The sequence below is a fragment of the Rhodnius prolixus genome, unplaced genomic scaffold (genome assembly GCF_049639745.1).
Source record: "Rhodnius prolixus isolate KJV_2025 unplaced genomic scaffold, Rpr scaffold_11, whole genome shotgun sequence".
NCBI classification, from domain to species: Eukaryota; Metazoa; Arthropoda; class Insecta; order Hemiptera; family Reduviidae; genus Rhodnius; species Rhodnius prolixus.
Genome location: NW_027411625.1, coordinates 2,280,279 through 2,305,397, shown reverse-complemented (window position 1 = coordinate 2,305,397; position 25,119 = coordinate 2,280,279). Strand labels below are relative to the sequence as shown.

At 36.5% G+C, this 25,119-nt stretch overlaps 1 protein-coding gene across 1 annotated transcript; it reads left to right on the top strand.

Moving 5' to 3' along the window:
* The first annotated feature begins 1,209 nt into the window (after window positions 1-1,209).
* Uba5 (Ubiquitin-like activating enzyme 5) lies at window positions 1,210-24,757 on the top strand. Its single transcript, XM_074137958.1, has 7 exons — window positions 1,210-1,465; window positions 1,662-1,797; window positions 15,732-15,928; window positions 19,070-19,256; window positions 20,569-20,696; window positions 23,255-23,460; window positions 24,432-24,757. Exons 1-7 carry the CDS (start codon window positions 1,305-1,307, stop codon window positions 24,620-24,622), a joined length of 1,206 nt encoding a protein of 401 aa, XP_073994059.1. The 5' UTR covers window positions 1,210-1,304; the 3' UTR covers window positions 24,623-24,757.
* Window positions 24,758-25,119: the final 362 nt, after the last annotated feature.

Below are 25,119 nucleotides of genomic sequence, written 5' to 3'. Positions count from 1 at the left end.
GGAAGTCTTTGTTTTTTGTGCATTGTCCATGATTTACACGGGAATGTTGAACTTGGAGTTTCGTCTTCTTCTTAGAGTTTTCGTTCTGGCTTGCAAGTATTGTACATACTGATAATACGGCCCGCGTTCGTCATTTTGTCAGTTATCCGGCCCACTGTGCAAAAAGTTTGATACTCCTTTGAATACAATTTAACTGTCTCTATATTTTTATTATTATTACGATTTTTTTTAAATGATATTAAGCGAGTCAACATCTGAAGTTATTGGTGCCCGGAGCTTTATTTTCATTGCACTGTCGGCCTCCGGACAGTGTTAATCTCGTTACAGACCAAACTTTTCATCACCGAGCAGTGAGCTGTAAGAAGCTCCTAGTAAAAGAAAATTTAATTGCCATCTGCTGGATTCGAACAAGATCTCTGCGTTGGAAATACGCTAACCACTGAGCTAAACTCTTCTCTTAAATTATTATTATTTTTATTACATTATTTTTGAAGTGAAAATTCTTTAAAATGGATATGATTTATTTTACAACTCTACCGACAGTTACTGACTATTGTTAGGTCTTAAAATATTTGTGGAGAAGTTTGTTGCATCGATTGAGTCATAGTTTTTTCAGACATGTAAGGAGTTCCATTTTACACGATTATCCAAGTACAGCCCTAAGTATCGTGGTCTCACTATTATTGTTACCACTTATTTCATCGGACACCAATGTTTCGCGGATCTTTAAGAACCGCACATTAAGCATGGCGCATTGAACGGATGTCCATCTACCACCTCTCGCCCTCGTATCTTTAATCGAATACTTCCAGGAAAATATCATTAATAAAAGTTATCGAAATACTTTTACGCATTTATTATAACAAGTTTTAAAAAAATCCTTACAGCAATTTCCGAGGAAATCTATGTTTAAAAAAACTAACAAACGGTTCCGATGATTTCCATTAAAATTTTACATTTCATTAAGTTCTATTATTTTCATCTCTTAGTCTTCACAAGGCGAAGCTCATTCAAAAATCAACATTTTTTTTATCTGGGATATAATAGGTTAAGCTATTTATGACATTGAAGTTATGTGTGTTCACATTATTGTAAAAATTGTACAGAAATCAGAACACGATATTTGGTGTTATTCAATAACAGAGCACCTTGCTCTACTACCTAACTATACCTACCAGCTGTTGGACACGTCGCCTAGTGGAAGGTTTCACTAAAGTACACAGCGCAAGAACAGTATGTTACCTTCCTTTCCAGCTTAAACAACATCTGTGTACTGCGAACAAATCTGTAACATTTACAGCAAAATGTCTTATCCTGATAATCGTATAACTGAAGTGAAGGATAGGCTAACAGAATTATTATGTGAGTGTGATTATTTAAGATCTCAATTAAAAAAGAGTGAAAAATTGTATAGGGCGAGGATTGCAAAAATGTCCAGTGAAGTAGTGGATTCGAATCCTTACAGGTAAATAATTAGACAGCCTTTAATTTCTTAAGATAAGTATTTAAAATGTATTGTTGAATTTACACGAAGATACGAACAACTGCATGATGTTCAATTAAGTTACCTATGCTTATGCTTAAATATTGTGCAGTGAGATTGAACATGATTTCAACCTTTCCTTAGGTTACTTATAAATTTTTGTTTTACTTCATTTCAGCCGTTTGATGGCGTTGAAAAGAATGGGCATAGTTAAAAATTATGAACAGATAAGAGTCTTTACTGTAGCAGTTGTGGGAGTCGGAGGTGTTGGCAGTGTAACAGCTGAGATGCTGACCAGATGTGGAATTGGAAAGGTGAATTTGTTTCAAGTTTTAAATATTTTAGCTTGATTATTAAATAGATATTGCAAAGTAGAGTTTTGCTTATGTTCATTTATTGTAACTATGTTTTTGAATTGTAAACATCACAGAGAGTGGCTTTGAGCAAATACATTAAGATGGACAAATTAAGGATACATAACTGGAAGGAACCGAGAAAAAAAATAAATGTGGAAAGTCTCTCACTCTGTAACTTATTCAATTTGTCCCAATTTTCAACTTACGGATCCCTTAGATCACTAATGTTTTATTCTTGTGTTAGCTCACAGACAAGGAACTTACTCGGACATCATTGCAGATGGCCAAAAAATGTAGCCACAATTCTTACTCCTTGACCTCAAAAACCCTTTTCTTTTGGGTTTTCTATTGTTTAACTACTTGAACACAGTGCTCCGTTCCCTCGAAATTTTTTATTAGCTTTGAAATGCTACTATGGCTTCTTTTGATGGCTAGTTGTTGCGCTGATACCACTTATACTTAGTTAGTTACCTGGCTCTGTTGATTCCCATCCAAGTTCACCTATCCTCCAGCCAAAAATTTTTCGAAAGTACCTCATCTCATTGACCAGTAACTGACTTTAATAAGAACATGTATGCATTCACATCTTTCAGCCATTCTGTGTCGGTCTGTGATGTAAGAATCTATTGTTTCTTCATCGTCTTGTAGGCGCTCCAGATATTTGGTTCTTTCATACAAATACGTCTTTCTATATGCTGAAATTCCCCTGCAATTTCATTTAAATAGAAGAAGTCCTCGCCTCTTCCAGCAAGCCCCATATATTAAGCAACTCATCTTCAAATGGAAGAAAAACAGATTTACCTTCTATTTTACTCTAAGCACTAAACCGGTCGCTAAATGGAAGCGTTTCTATTTCTTGATCTAGTTACTCCAGAGGTTGCAGTTAATAAATAACTGGTTCTTCCGGGTATCATACTGTTAACAGACTGAACTGATCTAACTTTAATGTCTGAGTTAATTGAATGTCATCTTTCGTCCCACAACTGCCACCTAAAGATACCTAATAACTATGAAATACTGTATTTATTTTAGTAACTTTTTCTTATACATTCCATCTATCTCTTTAAACTTAGAACATCAATTCTCCTACACCTTGTAAACCATATGGTTCAGCTTATACTATATTCCACAGCCTTCAGTGTTTACTTCAAAGCACTTTTTTTTGCATTGAGAAATCAAGTTTTGCTCTGTCATTCCCAATCCTTATAATCAGCACTTCTACTAGTACCACCACATTTTCTGGTAAATTAAATGATACCTATACAACCATGTCTTCCACGTTTTGAAATGGTCTTGTAATAATTGCCAGAAGCTGCCGAAACGTTCATTTAAGCGTACAAACCACCTTTGTCGTAGGTTGATTTAAAGTTTTGCAAAAAAACCTTCCTTAAAATCCGAGTAATTTGCTTTAATTAAAAAAATTGCAATTTAGTGAAAAGTTAATTAATTTTTGAGGGAATCCGTTTTTCACCTTTTGGATTACCACGCAGCTCTACTTATTCGGCTAGATCCGCTACCATTTGCTTTAGCTGTAAAATATCTCTCATTTCGATAGAAAATATTTCTTGTTTAATAGAAAACAATGATTAGATAGAGCTATTAGCTAAGAAAGTCTTAATAGATTGACAGTTATTTTTTATTTTCTATTGCCAAGCTTTCTTCCTAAGGAGCTAAGTCATCTTCAAGGCTTATACTTATCTCCTTAACAAAAACTTACAGTTTAAAATGTTAAGTATAAGGGTTGATTAAACGCCAAAAGGTACACAAATCAGCAAGTACCCAACATTTCATTAATACTTCATTAATATTTAAGTAATTTTACTGCATTAAATTTCATTTATTTTTTTGAATTTATTAGAGGTCACAGACCCTTATGCTGGCCATTTTCGTCTACAAAATATTTGTTCAAATAGAACACTATTTCTTAGATTGACTGTAATATCTAATCAACAAACTATTAATCACAGGTTAAAAAAAAAAACTTTATAAAAAAAAATATGAGGTTAAAAAATTCAAAAACTTTTTTCAAAAATGCTTGCACCAACATTCATCAATGATTTTGTTTATTTTATTTATTTATTTTTATTTTTAAATAAAAATCTTCGGTTTAAGTTCGTAATTCGATTAAAGCAATTGTTACTTTATTTAGTAGTCAAGCGTTTTTAATAATAGGTAATAATTAATCTGGCTTTATCGCAAATAATATAGTTTTCTTCAATTCTCAATCTAGGTATTCTTACCGCAGTGTTATATATTTGGAATATAAGATATGCATATTTTTATGACAGCTAATTATACCAGTATTTTACCTACTATAAGTAAAATTAGAGGGACTACATTAAATTACAATTGAGAAATGAATAATTATTGTTGAATAATTTACTGGATATTACCTATGCGTTATTTGTACTCACAAATACTTCGGTAAGAAGAATTCTAGACTGAAATATTGTTTTAAATCCGTGATTCAAATTTAAACAGTAGCCGACTCTAACTTTGTCTTTTTCTATTTTAACATGCATGTATATGTGACTACTCAGAATAAAGGGCCTAATAAAGATAAATCAGAAGAATAATTTGGAATAAAGCTATAATAAAGTACCTATTTAATTACGAAGACATAATATACATTTTATCATAATTATAACAAAAAATAAAATATTATGAATGAACTAAGGGAAGGGATTAGCTATGCGGTTAGCGTATTGGATTCCCGCGTGGAGGTTCCGGGTTCGAATCCAGCTGCTGACCCTTAGATTTTCTCTTCCTAAGAGCTTCTTACAGCTCACTGGCCGGTGATGGACAGTGTTGTCTGTAACGAGAGAACACTGTCTGGAGGCCGGCAGTGCACTGAAAAAAACTCCGGGCGCCAATAACCTCAGATGTTGACGCGATTTAAATCAATAAAAAAAAAAATTATGAATGAACTGGCCAGCATAAGGGTCTGTGACCTCTAATAAATTCAAAAAAATAAATGAAATTTAATGCAGTAAAATTACTTAAATATTAATGAAGTATTAATGAAATGTTGGGTACTTGCTGATTTGTGTACCTTTTGGCGTTTAATCAACCCTTATACTTAACATTTTAAACTGTAAGTTTTTGTTAAGGAGATTTTTGGACTTTTTGGATAGATTTTCCTTTTTGTCTGTTTTGCAAAGTTACATATCTGCTTTACAGATTTTATTAAAATTTGGAATAATAAATTCTACCATTATAACCTAAAAAGGTGTTAAGTCCGAACCGTAACTACCACTGGAGCGATCTTTTTAAAGAATGATTATAGTTGCGGTCCCCCAAACCATCCTCAATAACAATTTTTTAGAGAAAGCGTTTTGAATAAAATAGGAAGATATTTGTACGTAAATAGCAAAATTAAAAAGCGATTTCAGTACTTCCTTTTAAGAGGAGTAAGAAAAATAAACTGCGATTACAGTACTTCTCCCTAAAAGGCAAATATTTTGAATCGAATTCATTGATGTAAATAGGTTCACTCATTGATAATTTTAACGATTGCAGTACTTCCTCTTAGTAGGTGTAAGAGCATGGTGGCACTTCACAGCCACGTAGAGGAGCTTTAACCACTTCTTCGTGGTAAATTTTATCCAAATCGAACTAAGCGTAATAGAAATATTGGTAATAATAGTATTAGAAAAGGCCTTACTTGGGTGGGGCAAACTCCCCTCCTTATGAGTCATAGCGACGAGACTTTTAAAGTGCAAATCTGTACAAAATTTCGATTCGAATGACACTTTATTCATGAAAATCGGTTCACGTTTCGATAATTTGAAACGATTACCATACTTCCCCCTAATAAGGGTAAGAGCAGAACGTCGTTTAAATGTTACGTAGGAGTGCCCTAAACCTTTCATCCTGCCAAATTTTATTAAAATCGGGTTAACATTTTCAGAGTTATTAGTAATAATAATTTTGAGAAGGGGCCTCACATATATGGGGCTAACTCCTCCCCCATTTGATGTACAGCGTCGAGACCCCCAAAAGGCACATCTACATAAAATTCCGAAACGAATGACACCTTATTCATGAAAATCGGTTCACGCGTTTAGGCGCTACGTTGTTTACAAAAAAGGTAACAACAAGAAGAACAACAACAAGAACAAGACCAATTTTTGAAAATGCCGTTTTTGCTCATTTTCAGTAACTTTTTTCTCTTAATATATTAAATCTGGGTCTTGACAAAAAAATTACAGTTATAAAGGAGGACTTGCCCTATAATTTAAAGAAAATTTGGGAATTTTATCTTTTATAGAAAAAGAGAAAAAAATTGTCAAAGTTGGGTGTTTTTCAACGTTACACTTTTTCGTGCAGTTTTTGATGGTCAACCCTTATACAACTGTCCTACCGGACAGTTTTAATTAACCATTGCACATTGTAAATTCAGTTTTAAATAAGTATAGCTTTAAATCATTCAATCAAAACCAATGAGCAATATAGCCCTGAAGGTGGGCTACTAGTCAAATGTTAATTCAAGATTAATAAAAAAAATATGACTGAAATTAGCAGTGATTTCTATTTCTCAAAATGAATAATTATTCACGAATAATTAGAAAATGTATTAGTAATAAATAAAATTTTAATCGTTATTTGTTCTCTTTTTTTTTTTTAAAAAATATATATATACAAATAGGATTCCTCCAGGATCCCTAGAAGAAAACCGTTTATTCTGGGTTCCCTCAAAAGTATCCATAACTTGAGTACATAAAATACAAAAAATAACAAACATTACTTACAGATAACATAAAGTAAAGGCAAATGTTACAAATTAATTAATAATCAGCTTTTCCAAATGCAATAAGTTGAAATACCTTGGCTCCGTACTGCAGGTAATAGTGACACCACGGCGGATAAAAAGGAGAGTAACTGCAGAAAACAGATGTTACAAAAAGCTTTGCGATTTAAGAATTTGTCACGCCCAGTAAAAATTATGTTTTAAAATAATAATAAGGCCGATAGAGGGAAGGGATTAGCTACTCCCGGGTTTGTATCTAGCTGCTGGCCCTTAGATTTTCTTACAGCTCATTGCCCGGTGATAGACAGTGTTGTCAGTAACGAGAAAACACTGTCCGGAGGCCGGCAGAGTACTTAAAAACGCTCCGGGCGCCAATAACCTCAGATGCTGACGCGCCTTAAATCATTAAAAAAAAAAACTAAGACTGGTAGTGAAGTACGGTAGCGAGACTTAAAAAATGGCGAAAATCCGCTTAGAATATATGAGAGAAAAATGTTGCAGAAGGTATATGGCGGTGTATTTATTAATAGTGAATGGAGCATCCAAATGAACGAAGATTTTAAGAGACTATATGGAGAAGCCGACATAGTTCTTGTATCGAGAAAGGCAGATAGAAATGGCTCGGCCATGTTGAGCGGATGCCCCATCACCGAGTACCAAAAAAAAAAGAAGTCTATGTGGACACCCGAGGGGTGCTAATTATAAAGCATGTCACTTAAGATGGTCGATTGATGCAGAAAGCAATATGCAAAAGGCAGTGGTCTGTAGGCGGCAAGAAGTGGAGATAAGAAAGAATTGCACTCTCTTTTGAATAAGGTCCAAGTTCTACTATCGTATACGATTGTAGCACCATTATAATAAATTAATTGAAAAGTGAATGTTATTTTTTAAATTATAATTACATTAGTAAATAGTTCAGAGTAACTAAATCAAAGTTTATTATTCAGAAAACTTTTTTCCAACCCTAGTGTCACTGCCTAGTGTCATTCATTCGACCTATTAGATAACCGTGGGTCTTAACACAGTGTTCCTTAGAATTGAAATATTGATATCTTGATAATAATTTCTTTGGGACGGTTTTTGGGGGTTGACTGTATTCGGTAGAAATTTAAATTCTACCAACAAAAACCATTGTCAGTCAGAATTACAAGCTGGAGTTAGAAAAAGTCGTAGGAGTTTTCATTCTGATTATTTATTACTCAATGGACATCCAAAGTATGTTTTCATTTAAAGCTCAATTTAAAAAATCAGACAGGATTGCAACTTTTCCTCTCGTTATGAGTAAGAAGGAATAAAATAAACTATTGATTGTAGTCTATTCAAACTATTGACAATTATTTCATTATTAATCAGTCTAGATCATCACCATTAGGTGAATGAGTTGAAAGTTTGAAAGTCGGTTCCAACTATCAGCTATTCAAATTACATTAGAGTGAATATACTCATTGCTAACAGTAAATGAGTAAAAGTTGGTTACAAAAAGTAATCAACATCTTGATCAAAAATTCTTCACTTAAGCAATATTCACTTAAGAGTAAATTAATGGAAAAAGTTTTTAGATTATCGCCAAAAAAGATGACTCGTACTTAGCAAATTTCTTCTACTGTTTTTATTGATTTATTTTAATTAAATTAGTATTGCTAAAAATTGTGAATATATATATAATACAATATATAATACAAAATACTTTAAACATTTAAGATAGGAAAATTGATTTTTAGACTTGGTTTCTCAGGGAATTATAACCTTAAATATTCCTCTAAGTCTCGTCAGTAAAATGTGCTGATTTACAACCTATATTATATCTAATAATACTAAAGAATAATTTTTAAGTTTAAAGAATCCGTAACAACTCCGTTTATTTGTTGCAATTTTTTTATGATCAGTCATAAATGCAATTTTTATTCCTTAAGTATTATTATTTTTAGTGGATTTTTTTTATGATGGTTTTTTTCTTTTGATACATACTTCTTTTACAATGATTTTCATTTCTTTTGTTCATTGGCTCGGATTTAATATAATAATAATTGTTGCATTATTTTTTTTAATCACTTTATTTAAAAATTATTGTAAGTTGACGTTTTATTATTATTATTACTTTTTTTAAGGCGCATCAACAACTGAGGTTATTGGCGCCTGGAGCTTTTTTCAATGCACTTTCGGCCTCCAGACAGTGTTTTCTCGTTACAGATGTAAGGGACGGAATTGTGGTTTTGGTGAATTGTAATTATATTTTCTTTTAGAATTCAATTGCTATACATAGAGAATGTAACACGAGGCCGATAAGGTAGTCGTAGAATGCATAGTCAGGAATGCATAGAATAGGAGCATTGTGCGCGCTGCCGACGGAATGGTGGGGGCCTAGAGAGTGGTGTGTGTGTGTGTGTGTAGGGTGTGTCAATGTGAGTCTGTGGGAGTGATAGTATGAGAGAAAGGAAGGAAAGAAGAACAGAACAGTGTGTGTGACCGAACGGAGTGGCTGATGCTGAGTGCGAAAAACCCTGACAATAGATCAGAGAAGATTTTGGCGAGGAATGGTCAAGCTGCATGTGCTGGCGGCGGGTAAGCCAAATTTGTCTTGAGATCTTTGGGGTCGCCACTCTCTGGTCCCGGTAGGCAGGGCGACGGGCGGTAAGGGGGAACTCCTGGTGTAGTGGTTGTTTTTATAATTATTAGTCAAGGGTTTTTAATTACTTTTTACATTTTTGTCACCTTTTTAGTTCATTTACCTATGTACAATTCACGTGTATTATTAGTTAAGTTACATATATACAATTTACGGTAATCAGTTAATTATTAGTCGAGGATTTCTATGTAAGATAATAAAGTTTTAAAGTGTCGACCAGGTGTTCTTTTTTCTAATTGAAACCCCCCTTAAAATCGAGGAGGCTAGTATCATTACATTGGTGTCAGGTGTGTGGGGTTTGCGAAAATAACCCCGAACCCGGAGGTATTCGAAGAGTGTTCTATAATTACGTTAATTAAGCACGAAATTGAGGTTTTCGTAAAGGGTGAAATATCGGGTTATTGTTTAGTAATTTTTAATATCAATATTTAGTAAGAAAAAATAATTAAATAAATAAATTAAATAACATAAAATAATAATAATAATGGAAAAAAAAATAAATAAACAAGTTATCTTGGTATTACAGAATAAATAGAGAGCTAATGCAATAGTAGTAGTTGCGGGTGACGGGTGGGGCAGTTGACGTGTAGGTAGCGAACGGTCTTGACTGGAGCCAACTTGGCCGGGCGCTTTTCGGCAGAAGGAACCACATTTCGGGGAGTTCAACAAATTTTTAAATATTTATTATTACCTGTAATTTTACATAATTGATTATTTTTTATTTTCCAAATATTTTTATTATAACTTGCACTTTGATGTTTTTGCCTTTTATTTTTCTCTTGCTCCATAATAAAATATAGCGGCGTGAAAAAGAAACCCTTTGTGTAACGGCTTGTTGGAAAGAGCGCCTCTTCTTCTGGTGAAAGGTTAGTGAAAGGTTGCCGCTTAGTTGGGGATCCCAAGCCTAGAGAATAAGTGGTTTCCAGTGTTCTTACGGGATGGCCAAGCGGGAACTTGAGGATCTTCGGACAGCCAATCGCGACTTAATGGCTTTTCAAATCCTTCAAATGGAAGAAAAGGAAGCTTTGGAAAGGGAATTGGCCCAGTGGAGACAGCTAACAGGCGCTGTGGGTCCAGGTGGTATCACTCCTCGCCCACGGAAAGACCTATCCTTGCAAAACATGTTGCAGCCGTGGGGTGGTGGAGCTCACGAGATATCCGCTAAAGAATTTATACGGAACCTCGAGCTTCTGGCCGAGAGTGGCCGATGGGAAGATTCAGACAAGAAGGTTGTTGGCCGCCTGAAGCTGACAGGACTGGCCGCTGCCTGTATGGCAGCTCATCCTGAACTATTAGAACCAACAGCTACCTTCGAACAGTTCAAGGCTGTTCTGGAAGGAAGGTTTCGGGATGCCAGGAGCCCAGAACAAAACCTGCTCGAACTAAATGCTCTGCAGCAGGGGTCCCAAGAATCGGTCCTAGAATTTGCAGACAGGTGCCGCCAAGTGGGTGAGAAATGCACACCTACCTTAGCGGGAGCGGAGTTAATTGGGGCTAAGTTACAAATTGAACGAGTTGTGCTAGCCGCCTTTATACACGGTCTAAAAGGGGAACCGGGACTTCAGCTACAATATACACCACCACTAACCTGGGAAGAGGCGACTCGTAGGGCAGCTTTAGTCGAGCAGGCAATAAAAAAATCAGATTTTAGGTGTCGAGAGGCGTTTGCTGTTTCGGAGGTAACGGCGTCGCCAAGGCAGGAGTATCGAAAAACTTTCTCAGGAAAAAGGTGCTTTCGGTGTAACCAACCAGGGCATTTCGCTCGAGAATGTAGGGTCCAGACCGGAAAAACACGATCAGAGGGCCGGGGAATCGAGAACGCTCAATACTGTTACGTATGTGGAAATCCCGCTCACATTTCTCGTAACTGTCCAAGACGAATGAAGGGACCCAGGATAGGGAACACTGAGGAGACCCCAAAAGAAACGGGAGCCACTGGTAGCGCCACCAGTGAGCTCCCTTCTCGACTGAGGGCGCAACGTAATGTCTTAATACCTAAGGTTTCGACACCGCGTAAACGAGGGTTATTGTTGAAGCTAGCCTTAGCGGGACAAACACACGAGTTGCTCGTCGACACCGGAGCAGAGGTTTCCATCCTCAGATGCCCTGTAAAGGGGGTACCAATTCGGAAGACCGAGTTAATAGCTAGAGGAGTAACGGGGGCACCACTTCCCGTAGTAGGAGAACAGGACATTGCTTGTATGGTGGGAGAGATCCCGGTAGACCACACTTTTGTGATAGCGGAGATAGATACCCCCAGGGATGGCCTGATGGGATGGGATCTCATGGAGAAGCTGGGAATGACGGTAAATACGAAGACCAAGGCACTTACTATGGAGCCACTATGTGAGGTTCGATATGTGTCCGATGAACGTCCCAGAAAGAAGCCTACAACTCCAAAAAACGCTGGGTATGAGAACGTCACGGGTGATCGGACTTTTCCTCAGGATGGCAATGGCATCGATGCTGCTGTGCGCGCCATTGGAGGAGTGACCAAACCTGAACCCTTAAGCTATGAAATCGTGCAAAAAGAGCAACAGAGGGACCCTTGGTGCCTACGGATGATTAACTCTAGGGCACAAGAAATATATACTTCCCCCGAGGGGCTCTGGTACCTGAAGCGGGAGGGAGAGGAGAAAAGACTGCTAATTCCGGAAACGCTACGAGGAACTGTGCTCGGCTTGGAGCATGATGTCCCTTGGGCTGGCCATTCGGGGAGACGTCGCACCATTTCCAGAATCAGGGGTCTCTACTACTGGCCTCAGCTAGTACGTGATGCGATAAAGTATGTAAAGAGTTGTCAGATGTGCGCTGAACGCAAGACGCCCTTACCATTGACGGTGCCTTTGGGGCAGCCCTATGAAGCGAAACGAACCAAATACCACGACCAAGGAAAAAAAGAAAGGGCTTTTTGTGTGGGAGATTCGGTTTATCTTCATGTTCCGGCGGCACCAAGCGGACATGCACGTAAGTCCCACCGCCCTTGGAGAGGCCCATTCCGGGTAGTGAAATGTATCCCTCCCGTGAACTATGTCATTGAGCGGGAGGGGGGAGAAGCAGTTACAGTCCACATAAATCATTTAAAACCAGCCTTCGAGAGAGACACCTTGCTGAAGCCACTTCCCGATACTAAGACATCAGGCCCACGGAGTGGACGCTGTCTGACGAGACAAAGGCCACCACACGGAGCAGGAGGCATGTTTTCTGGGAGGAACCTCCCCAATTGGGCTGCAGACGATAGTGAGGGGAGGAAGATACAGTAATTCAGATACGGTATGAGCGCGATGGGGCGGAAATGGCGCAGGGAATATCGCCTGGCTCTACCGGGGAAGCTAGTTCCGGATCTCCGGGGGCGCTAGATAGTTCAATCGGGATGGAGACAAGGCGCGAAGAACTTAATGCAAGTCGAAGTTGGCTTCCGTTACCTCAGCGGGAGGGCGGAATGCGGAGAAGTAAGTCGACGTCAAGGGGCAGCCAAGATAATGGCCGCGAAGAAGGGAAAAATTCCGATAGTTGGCCGGAGGGAGAATGGGAGATCGCTGTCGAGAACCAAGGGGAGCTCGGGGGCTCACCAGGGAGTGCTGCTAGGGATTCGGGAGATTCGGTATCGTTTGAAGAACCAGAGGATCCTAAAGAGATAGAACGTGGGCTCCCAAATCGCCAGTTAGAGTGAAGGAAGGGAAGCACCCGATGGACCTACGGACCAGGGTACCAAAATCTGGGTTCACTTAAACTTCGGGGATCCTGATAAGGGGACGGGGAACAAAGCAGGAAACGGAAAGGCTAAGAGGGTTCATTAGAGATCTGGTAGACATGAACACCGCGCACGCTGTCATGGAATCGTAGGGAGCTAGGAAATTCATTAATACCGTTAAAGGTGCCCTGTCTCGGGATTTGGGGGTTGGTGGCCAGGACGAGCAGACATCTTCCATCATTTGGCCGATGCCCACGCGGTACCAACTACAGCAGCTCTCCTAGTCGATAACCATGATTTTGGAGCCTGATGCAACTAGTCTACCACCAGCAAGGACAAGGAACACTAAGGGTTTGTTCGCCAACTTGGTCCCTCAAATTGAGACAGCAACCATCATGTCGGAGTACGTTGCAAAGAGAGAAGACTCCTACCTTGGAAGCGGACAGGATACAGGCTTACGTATAGGAGCTTACGTTACAGCCCAAGCCCATCGCATACTGAGACGCTGCAAATGACTCCTGGATAGTTAGTTTATACGGCCACAAAGATCATCTCATGGTGCCGTACATCTTCAGGGGTAGAAGATGATTCCAGGGAGTAGGCAGGGAAGATGCACGTTAGAGACACCCCAATATCATCTGCTCTGAGAAGGCGAGGCTCTACCAACACCGTGCTGTGGAGACTGGTCAGGGGAGCTTGCACGGGTGGCCGTTTTCTGTTTCTGTTGCTACTACCACTAAGAGGTTGCTCCGGTTGGAGGGTGTGGAAGGGGAGAGCCATCCGGCGCCCCGCTCTTACCATCCCGCAGGTCAGAGCTTATCATCTCAGGAGCGGGCATACATAAGAAGCAGACGTCAGCCGAGGACCCAGCCATCCCCGGGCGCAGCAGCCGAGTTAGAGTGAAGTGTAGTGTAGGAAGTAAGGATAAAGTGGCATACTCTGTGAGTATAGCCACTTTTTCAAAGAAAGGGGTGATGTAAGGGACGGAATTGTGGTTTTGGTGAATTGTAATTATATTTTCTTTTAGAATTCAATTGCTATACATAGAGAATGTAACACGAGGCCGATAAGGTAGTCGTAGAATGCATAGTCAGGAATGCATAGAATAGGAGCATTGTGCGCGCTGCCGACGGAATGGTGGGGGCCTAGAGAGTGGTGTGTGTGTGTGTGTGTAGGGTGTGTCAATGTGAGTCTGTGGGAGTGATAGTATGAGAGAAAGGAAGGAAAGAAGAACAGAACAGTGTGTGTGACCGAACGGAGTGGCTGATGCTGAGTGCGAAAAACCCTGACAATAGATCAGAGAAGATTTTGGCGAGGAATGGTCAAGCTGCATGTGCTGGCGGCGGGTAAGCCAAATTTGTCTTGAGATCTTTGGGGTCGCCACTCTCTGGTCCCGGTAGGCAGGGCGACGGGCGGTAAGGGGGAACTCCTGGTGTAGTGGTTGTTTTTATAATTATTAGTCAAGGGTTTTTAATTACTTTTTACATTTTTGTCACCTTTTTAGTTCATTTACCTATGTACAATTCACGTGTATTATTAGTTAAGTTACATATATACAATTTACGGTAATCAGTTAATTATTAGTCGAGGATTTCTATGTAAGATAATAAAGTTTTAAAGTGTCGACCAGGTGTTCTTTTTTCTAATTGAAACCCCCCTTAAAATCGAGGAGGCTAGTATCATTACACAGATAACACTGTTTATCACCGGACAGTGAGTTGTGAGAAGCTCCTAGTAAAAGAAAATTTAAGTGCTAACAGCTGGATTCGAACCAGATCTTTGCGTTGGAAATACGCTAACTACTAAGCTAAACTCTTCTCTTAAATTATTATTATTTTTATTACATTATTTTTGAACTGAAAATTCTTTAAAATGGATATGATTTATTTTACAACTCTACCGACAGTTACTGACTATTGTTAGGTCTTAATATATTTGTGGAGAAGTTTGTTGCATCGATTGAGTCATAGTTTTTTCAGTCATGTAAGGGGTTCCATTTCACTCAATTATCCAAGTACAGCCATAAGTATCGTACTTTGTCTGAAGTGAGTAATCCAGTGCCAAATCACGCTGGACGAAATCCTCTAACATCTGGTAGCTACCCATTAAATCTTCCTTGAATGATGACTGCCAGTAGGTACATTTGGATTCCACTCCACCTCTCTTCAGAATCTGCAGGTGCTAGGCCCACATTCTAGGCCTAGCTACTTCAGATGCACCTCTAAGTCAACTATGGCTCTTTAGGAAACCCGACAGCAAGCGCAGCGTTTTTTATTCAGTGCGAGGGATGGCTCAGATCTCTTTTGGTTATAATTACCCTGACAGATATTCGCCAATCAAAGCTCTGGGAGCCGTAATATAATTACTTTATTCCTTCAACTTCCATTTGTTGAATCGATTTTCCACCATAATTGATACATGTCTATACATTTTTTAAAATATTAAATAATTTTTTTACAATTAACAATAAAAATTATAGTCTCTGGTCTACCCGGCTACGACGGTGGCTTGTTGCCAATTAAGCATCCTACTGAACATTGAAGACAACCGGTCAGTTAGAGAAACCTCGGTTTGTTAAGAGTTTGCCAAATCGTAAGCAATGGTCATGTAGTGGACTTTTTTCTAACAGTTGTTAACCAAAAACCCTCCCTCTATCTTTATGCGGTCAGGTCGGTGCTTCAAGGTCACGAAGCTGAAGCAAATTCAATAAAATGTCCTACTTTTAAGTAAATTTGACATTTAGCTGTATGCGAATTCATACCAAATATTGTATTATGTATTATGATTCAATTATTGACGATTTCTTTTTGCTTTTGTTTCAGCTGGTATTATTTGACTATGACAAAGTTGAATTGGCCAATATGAACAGATTGTTTTTTCAGCCAAATCAAGCCGGTATGCCCAAAGTAGAAGCTGCAGCTGAAACTCTCTCCTACATCAATCCAGATGTTGTTATTGAAGTTAATAATTATGATATTACAACTGTTAATAACTTCAGCAAATTTATAGAAACTTTAGTGTAAGTATGTTTTTTTATTACTACGCTATAAGGAGAAGTAATATAAGACAATGGAACACATCTTGATCCAGTGTACCATCTACAGCCCGATAAGGACTATTTGCACTATTGCCTCACGTTGCATCAAATAAACAAAGTTTATGTAATGTGTTGCTGACAATCAAATCTCTCGACCACTTAAATAATTTGTATTATTTGTTTAACATAGAAAATAGTGCAAATGTTTTTCTTTTCGTTGTTGCCTTTATTTTATCTGACTTTCTAATGTACTATGCATCTGAAACACAACCCCTGTAATTTGTTTTACACAAATTCAGTATGTTTTCATTCATTCAGTACGAAAGAAACAATAATTTAAGCATTTATTGTTTAATTTTACGACATTAAAACTCTTAAAGGTCATTTTTTTTTATTTACTTCTGAAGTATATTTTATTTCTTTCTTGGCTGAGGTTTACCACGAGGACAAGAACTTCCCACATGTCATGAGTCTAAAAAACTTTGTATATAGTTATGTTTTTTTCACTAGAATTGAGAGTTGCACTAGTGAAATTAGGGTATTATACTTATTAATTTTTAATTAATTTATTTGGTCCTAGCCTACTATTGCAATTTGTGTTATAATATCAGACAAACATAAAATTTATGCATCAGATCATAATTAGTTCAGATAGTAATTCGTTTTATTAGTTTCGAATGTACAAAGAAATTTTTGTATACTCCTTAACAAAAACTTACAGTTTAAAATGTTAAGTATAAGGGTTGATTAAACGCCAAAAGGTACACAAATCAGCGAGTACCCAACATTTCATTAATACTTCATTAATATTTAAGTAATTCTACTGCATTAATTTTCATTAATAAGTTATTTTTTAGAATTTATTAGATATCACAGACCCTTATGCTGGCCATTTTCGTCTACAAAATATATGTTCAAGTAGCACTGTAGATTGACTGTAATATCTAGTTATTTATAATAATCAAACTATTAATTACAGGTTAAATAGAAAAACGTTATAAAAAATAAAATAAAAATATGAGGCTAAAAATTCAAAACCTTTTTTTATAAAAAACTTACACCAATGATTTTGTTTATTTTATTTATTTAATTTTATTTTTAAATAAAAATCGTCGGTTTAAGTTCATTCTTCGATTAAAGTAATTGTTATTTTATGTAGTAGTCAAACGTTTATAATAATAGGTAATAATTATCTGGCTTTATCGCAAATAATATAGTTTTCTTCAATTACATTCTCCATCTAGGTGTTCTTCCCACAATGTTGTATATATGTAATATAAAGTAAATAAGATATGCTATATTTAGGACAGCTAATTATTCCAGTATTTTACTATAAGTAAAATTAGGGGGACTAAATTAAATTACAATAGAGAAATGAATAATTATTGTTTAATAATCTACTAGTTATTAACTGTGTGTTAATTGTGCTCACGAATATTTCGGTAAGACGAATTCAAGACAGTAGCCTACTCTAACTTTATCTTTACTTTAACATGCATGTACGTATATGTGATTTATCATAATTATAACAAAAAAATAATATAAATGAAGTGGCCAGCATAAGGGTCTGTGATATCTAATAAATTCTAAAAAATAACTTATTAATGAAAATTAATGCAGTAGAATTACTTAAATATTAATGAAGTATTAATGAAATGTTGGGTACTCGCTGATTTGTGTACCTTTTGGCGTTTAATCAACCCTTATACTTAACATTTTAAACTGTAAGTTTTTGTTAAGGAGATTTTTGTACCTTTTGGATAGACTGTCCTTTTTGTCTATTTTACAAAGTTACATATCTGCTTTACAGATTTTTTTAAAATTTGGAATAAGCTATTCTATCATTATAACCTGATAAGGTGTTAACTACCACTGGAGAGATCTTTTTAAAGAATGATTGTAGTTGCGTTCCCCCAAACCATCCTCAATAACAATTTTTTTGAGAAAGTGTTTTGAATAACATAGGAAGGTATTTGTACGTAAATAGCAAAATTAAACTGCGATTTCAGTACTTCCTTTTAAGAGGAGTAAGAAAAATAAACTAGGATTGCAGTACTTCTCCCTAAAAGGCAAAGAGGCAAAGATTTTTTAATCGAACAATTCATTGATTTAAATCGGTTCACTCATTGATAATTTAAACGATTGCAGTACTTCCTCTTAGTAGGAGCAAGAGAATCAGCAACGTAGAGGAGCTTTAACCACTTATTCGAGCTGAATTTTATCAAAATCGGACTAAGCGTTATATAGAAATATTGGTAATAATAGTTTTAGAAAGGGCCTTATTTGGTTGGGCAAACTCCCCTCCTTGTGAGGCACGGTGCAGAGACTTTTAAAGTGCAAATCTGTATAAAATTTCGATTCGAATGACACTTCATTCATAAAAATCGGTTCACGTGTCGATAATTTGAAGCGATTGCTATACTTCCCCTTAACAAGATCTGATCGCCGCTTTAATGTTACGTAGGGGAGCCCTAGCCCTATCATCCTACCAAATTTTATCAAAATCGGGCCAAGATTTACAGAGTAATTAGTAATAATAATTTTGGAGGGGGCCTTACATAAAGGGGGCTAACTCCTCTCCCATTCGATGTACAGCGTCGGGACCCCCAAAAGGCACATCTACATAAAATATTGAATCGAATGACACCTCATTCATGAAAATCGGTTCACGCGTTTAGGCGCTACGTTGTTTACAAAAAAGGTAACAACAAGAACAACAAGAAGAAGAAGAAGAACAAGAACAAGAACATTTTTTGAAAAAGCCGTTTTTGCTCATTTTCGGCAACTTTTTTCTCGAAACCCATTAGATCTGGGTGGTTGCAAAAAAATTACAGTTATAAAGGAGGGTCTGCCCTATAATTTAAAGAAAATTTGGGAATTTTATCTTTTATAGAAAAACAGAAAAAAATTGTCAAAGTTGGGTGTTTTTCAACGTTACGCTTTTTCGTGCAGTTTTTGATGGTCAACCCTTATACAACTGTCCTACCGGACAGTTTTAATTTAATTGATCACGAACTGTATCTGTAGAAACGAAATCTGTAACATTCATTCCACATGACAAATATGTAGAAAAGATTTTACTCATTACACTATGAAAATGCAATAATTGAAACATGTGTACAGCACTGGAAGTTTAACGGAATCACCCGTGGACATTGTCCTCAGTTGCGTGGACAATTTTGAAGCTAGGATGGCGATTAATGCTGCTTGTAATGAACTAAACATACCATGGTTCGAATCAGGAGTTGCTGAAAATGCTGTTTCTGGACATATACAATTAATCATACCTGGAGAGACTGCTTGTTTTGCGGTTAGTAAAACTAACTTAAATTACTTATTCATTTTTTTTATTACTCTTTATGTATCTGTATCATTCATTCCACATGACTAAGCTAATGCTACATATTTACTAAGCATGTAAGCATTTACCTAAATGCTTTTTGGGTAAAGTTCACAAAATCAATCTTGCTTTATGTGAAGCTTGTTTTTTATCTCATTTCGCAACGTAAGTCGAAATAAGAAGAAATAATTTTAATATTTTTTAATGTCAAATTAGATTAAATTAACTGAGCGGTACAATAATATCGTGCATATATTAACGTCTAAAGAGCTGTGTTAAAATGTAGCAGTCCGTAGTTTGGAGATCACCATTCTATAGTAAGTTGCCCACTATTCTTAATTACATCTGTCATGTTATAGTTATCTCCAGAACAACAATTTATCAAATTTTTGTCTACTTGTAACAAAAAGTATATTATTATTATTAGTGTCTTTTATTTTACGAAATACAAAAAATTACAAATGAAAACACAGGACGAAAAGTATAAATATATAGCGTAAATAGTATTTTATACCACTCTATTTGTAAATTCAGTTATATTAAGAATAAATCATTTTCATGCTTGTTATTGCTAAAATAAAGTTGTAATGTAAGTTATTTTTAAGGATCATATACTAGCACTTTCTAATTACAATACTGTTTTACGTTTATTTCTAAAAACTATAAAATCAGAATGTTTAAACTCAATTTTCACCTAACATACGTCAAAAATCTCAAACAAACTTAGTTTGATCGTATGACATACTTGAGCGCATAGGTTACGACCGATTTCATTGGAAGCAATCTGTCTCAGCGAATTAGTTCCTTTCGCATACAATAGATTGCACGCTTAACACCATTGCAAAGTGAAGTAAGACCAGGTTAGAAGTAATAATTGAAAAGAACTTTGAAGTACACGTTACCCAAAAAACATTTTAATTCTGTTTCGTCCTCTACCTCTCATCTCTTCGCTCATGTCTTCATGTCGCATACACCCATTTCCAGCAGAATTATGGGGCTATTCGCCAAACACAATTCTACAGATAATTTTTTTAGTGGGGACAAAATGGTGTTTAAATAGAAAGATCAGCTAATTGTCTGAATGCGCTGTATGCAAAGCGAAAACAGTTTTCTTAAAGTAATAATTTGCTTGTTAGCGATAGCGAAAAAAGTGGTGTATAAATAAATACATTCTATTTTTAGTATAATTTTTAAAATAGAAGTTGGAAAATTGCATTAAGAGAAAGGCAGTGAATGTATTTTCACATAAATTTTCATATAATTGCTTGTACGTTTCTTTCAGTGTGCTCCACCATTATTAGTGGCCTCGGGTATCGACGAAAAATCACTGAAAAAAGATGGCGTCTGTGCTGCTAGCTTGCCCACAACTATGGGTGTTATAGCTGGATTTCTTGTGCAAAATACCCTCAAGTAAGTCTGCATTAAATCTCTGGTTTTTGTTTGTTTGTTTTGTTTTTAGTTATAGCGAATCTTTTTAAAAAAAAATTGTACATTAATTATTCTCTTAGAAGAGCTGAACTCTCAGCCATACAAACCATACTGGCACAGCGCACTTGTTTAACCCCTGACAATACTTAAACCGTCCTACGCGATACTTAAACTTAACCCAGTTCGCAATGATCCTTAAGGACACCCAAGTCATCCGAGTGGCGGCACGGCCTTGTTTGAATAAACTTCGACGAATAGCCAAACAAAGCTTTCGTTTGCCTCTAGCATTGGGTTTCCTTCCCCACCATTCCATTTAGTTTACTGTGTAGTCATGCTCTAACCGCTGCAGTTTTTAGTCGGGGAACCCTCCCATCCAGATGAGCTATTTTGATTACCATTTCTGATTAGCATGCGTAACCAGTCCTACATCAAAGTAGAATTTATTTCTTATTAATTAATTATCCCTGGGGTTCTTAGAATTAACCTGCGTGCTAGAAAATCACGACACGGAAATTAAATCGCTTAGATTTTTCTGTAACTTATTTTGGCTTATTGAGTTGCTGTTTTTGTATATAGTATGTACTGTCGAAGCGAGTAATCAAACCTTTAAATTAGCAACTGTCAGAATTGCTTATTTAGTTTTAGTCGGGGAGGAAATTTGGTTTAGGCTTGGACGGGATTGTCGCAAGGGGCGGGTTGTCCCATCATATTTAGTATCTTATGGTGCATGAACTGATTTTGAAGCTAAACTAAATGGGCTTGAAGCATATTAGACGCTGGATATTGCTTAATTTAATGAGCCTCTTGTATGAAGTGTAGCTTAACTATCCGGATAAGAGTTCACTAGAGCTGTTTACCAGACTTAAAAAAATAGAAGGGTTTGATATTCATAAATTCTTTGGTAAGGAGGTTAAGAATTAAAAGAAGATGAAAGACGCTGTAATGGTAAGCTGATATGGAGATCCCATATAAAAGATTAAGGCCAGAAAGATTTGTTGGCAGTTAAGAGATCAACAATGTAATATATAAATCAAAAATACTATAAGCGGCTGTTGTGGGGTAAACTTGGTGCTCTTGTAGATAGAAATGTTAAGAAGTTGAAGACAGCAATGAATTGCTTGCATGGTAATCACAAGAGTTGTGAAGACTACACCTACTTTAGTGTTAGGTGTTCTGCTCATATTTTGACCCTTCAGTGTGTGAGAAGTTATGAAGAGTGTTTGGGAATTTACTTGAGAAAATTATTTATTAAGTTATTAATTATTTATTAAGAGATTTCCTTAGACTATTCAGGTGTATTGAACAGGGTGAAAAGTTGGACAAAATTCTGTTCTCAAAATTGGATGTTACCAATAATAAATGGGAGTTCACTAATAAATTTCGTATTTCAAACTGGAAGAAGAATACCTAAATTTTTGGTCAACGAAATATAGATGAAGGATGTAATCAGTTGTTTAACTGATGGTTCCAAGCAAGAACCTTACGGGGTTAGCTGAAGCAAGTGTCTGGTTAAAAGTAGGATTAGGGAGAGAGATGCTGCAACTCTAGGCGGAGTTGTATGGAACAACAGAATGCTTCGAGGCGCTAGAGAGTACACAGATGTACACATTGGCGATAAGAATCTTCTTCAATGATCAAGCGGCTCTAAAAGCACTAGCTAAACCTAGCTGGGATTCCAAGCTTTTAAGAGAACGTAGAAATGCCTTGAATATTATCTGGCTCTTAGAAGTATCGTTACCATTTTCTGAATCTCTAGAGAAGTTATTCGGACGTTTGGGACGGGCCAAAAATCTGATGAACTAACAACATGTGGTTCTAGCACATCATTCTTTGAGTCTGAATCTGATATGGCAATCTCAAAGTGATAGAGTGACGTCATTAACAGCATTGGAGACTGACATAAATGGAGACGCTCCGGATGGAGATAAAATGCTTTCGGCAGGTCAAATAATTTATAGGAAGAAATTATCTGGACACTATAGGATACTTGTCGGATCTGGGAAAGAAGCATTTAAGAGTACTGGTGGCGGTAACGACTGGGCGTGCTACTGGTCACTGTAGGAAGGGAGATCGTGTACCACTATTGGGATACTGCCCTTGTTTTCTAGACTAAGTAGGTTATATGGCTCTAACCATTTATTTTAGAAGATCCATATCAGTTAAAGGTTGGCGATGTTCTTGAATATTACTTTGGGATTGTTAATTTTAGGGCTAATACCCGGATGCATCTCTAGCTTCCAGTATAGCTTCTCTAGGCCAGTACAGATGGTCTTTGCTGTACTCCACTATATCTAGATCAAATAGGAACTTATAGTTTATTTGCCAAGACTCTATGCAATGTGGCAATCGATAAGAATCTCCTGGCCGCAGTGAGTGTAATTCACGTGGTCTCTGTATCACGTTCAAGGAAGTGAGGAACCGTTTGACTGCCATTCTTTTTCTTTCGTTTAACTTTCTAGGTTTTCTTTCGTAATTATTGAATTCTTTGTATGTTTTAGGCTCTAGCATGTTCATCTAATATTTTTGTTCACATTATTCAGAAAACTACTGGGATTTGGCCAAGTTACACCATACCTTGGCTATAGTGCTTTGAATGACTACTTTCCAACGATGACTTTGAGGCCAAACCCAAATTGTGATGATAGGTTCTGTCAAAAAAGACAAGCTGAGTACGCATCCAAGCCTAAGACTGAAGTACAGCTAAATGAAGAGAAAACAGAAGTAGTACATGAAGACAATGATTGGGGTTTGTAATTTATTATATTCATTTTATTGCAAATGTTTGTATTTTTATTTTAATTTGAGTCATGAAAGTATCTGTGGTGAACATTTTAAATGAAAAATAGTTTGAAGTACTAAATTTTGCTGTCCAATTAATAAAGGGCTTTCTCTCCTGAAGTTTTCTAGGCTTGTTCGAGGATAAGCTTCTGCTGGTCCTCTGAAAATAGATAGGTCAAAACCGACCTAGTCTTAGTTTCAAGGTTCTCATCTCTTTCCCTGGAATGTCTTAACTAATACTATATATTGTTACAAACTAACAATTTATTATCAAGTAATTAGTATTAAGTGACTAAAGTACATATCATGAACTTTAGTGCTAATAAGCATTAGTGTAAACAGTAAACAGTACAACTTAATGAATTTTACTTTTGTGATGCTCGTATTATTGTTTATGCGGGAATCACTATATTCTGTTATATTACTGTTAATGTAATCAATAGCACATTATAATTCGCGCAAAGTTCCAGAGATTTATTCAATTTTTCGAGAAAACACTCGGTAAAATGTGTATGGCATTTTAAAATAGATGACGAATTTTAAAAATATTTCTGTTCCGTTTAACTTATATAGGTAATGAATAGACATTTATTCTACACTCTTTTTATTGGAATTGATTTCATTGATTGTTAGGTTATTTGAAATAAAGAAACCTTCGTCTTTACGAATATTGATTTTCTGAAACTTTTGGTTGGTTCATCTTCAGTTTAAATTTAATATTATTGTTTGAAATGATGCTAAGTTATTTTTTCTGTCGATCACCGGACAGTAAGCTGTAAGAAGCTCCTAGGAAGAGAAAATCTACGGGCTAGCAGCTGGATTCGAACTCGTGATCTCCGCGTTGGAATTTAATTCCTTAATTTTTATTATTAATTGTTTTTATAACACTAAGAGAAACCAGTAATACTTTTCTACCAAACGTTTTCTCTTTTTTCTTAGGTATTTGTTTGGTGGATGAATATGTACCAAGTGCTGAAGACAGCGCAGTCGGGGCTACAGCAGCTGTTCCCGGTCTACAACGTCAATACGCCAGACCTATCTCTTCCAATGAGACTGAAAGTTCTGAGGCTGAAGTTACCGACACAGGGGAATCATTAGAACAGCTAATGGATAAACTAAATGCTCTTTAAGAAAGAATGAGGAAATAAATTGTGAAAGAGAAAATGTATTACCATTCCTTTTATATAAACACTTATTTAGTTTTTTTTATTAAAATTTATTGATATTGTTTTAAAAATAAATAAATGAATAAACATAAAAAAAATTTGTAAATCCCTAATCTATCTTTCTAGCGTCTAGGTGATTTGAGATTTGCGCCCCAGAGGCTTGCACCATTTGCCAATGAGAAAGTTTAAAAAAAAACAGCGTCTCATTGTAAAAAATATGTTAGCTTGATCTGCAAGTTACCCTCTTGTTGGAAAAGTGCAAATCTCACTGCGGATACCACAGCCCAACAACAATGACTACTGTTTAACATAACACATTTGTAACATTCACACAATATACATAGGTACTGCAGAGGAAGTGCTTAATTACCAGTATTCATTGCTTCTACACATTGTAAACTATAGACCAGCGTTTCTCAACTTTTTTTGGTCTTTAGACCGAGAAAGTTATTGAAAAAATT

What these genes read in the sequence shown, in the direction of transcription:
- Uba5 (XM_074137958.1), top strand. Translation starts at nt 1,305, where the DNA reads ATGTCTTATCCTGATAATCGTATAACTGAAGTGAAGGATAGGCTAACA. An exon ending in GTGGATTCGAATCCTTACAG is followed by an intron (nt 1,466 to 1,661) that starts GTAAATAATTAG and finishes ACTTCATTTCAG; the next exon opens with CCGTTTGATGGCGTTGAAAA. An exon ending in ACATGAAGACAATGATTGGG is followed by an intron (nt 23,461 to 24,431) that starts GTTTGTAATTTA and finishes CTTTTTTCTTAG; the next exon opens with GTATTTGTTTGGTGGATGAA.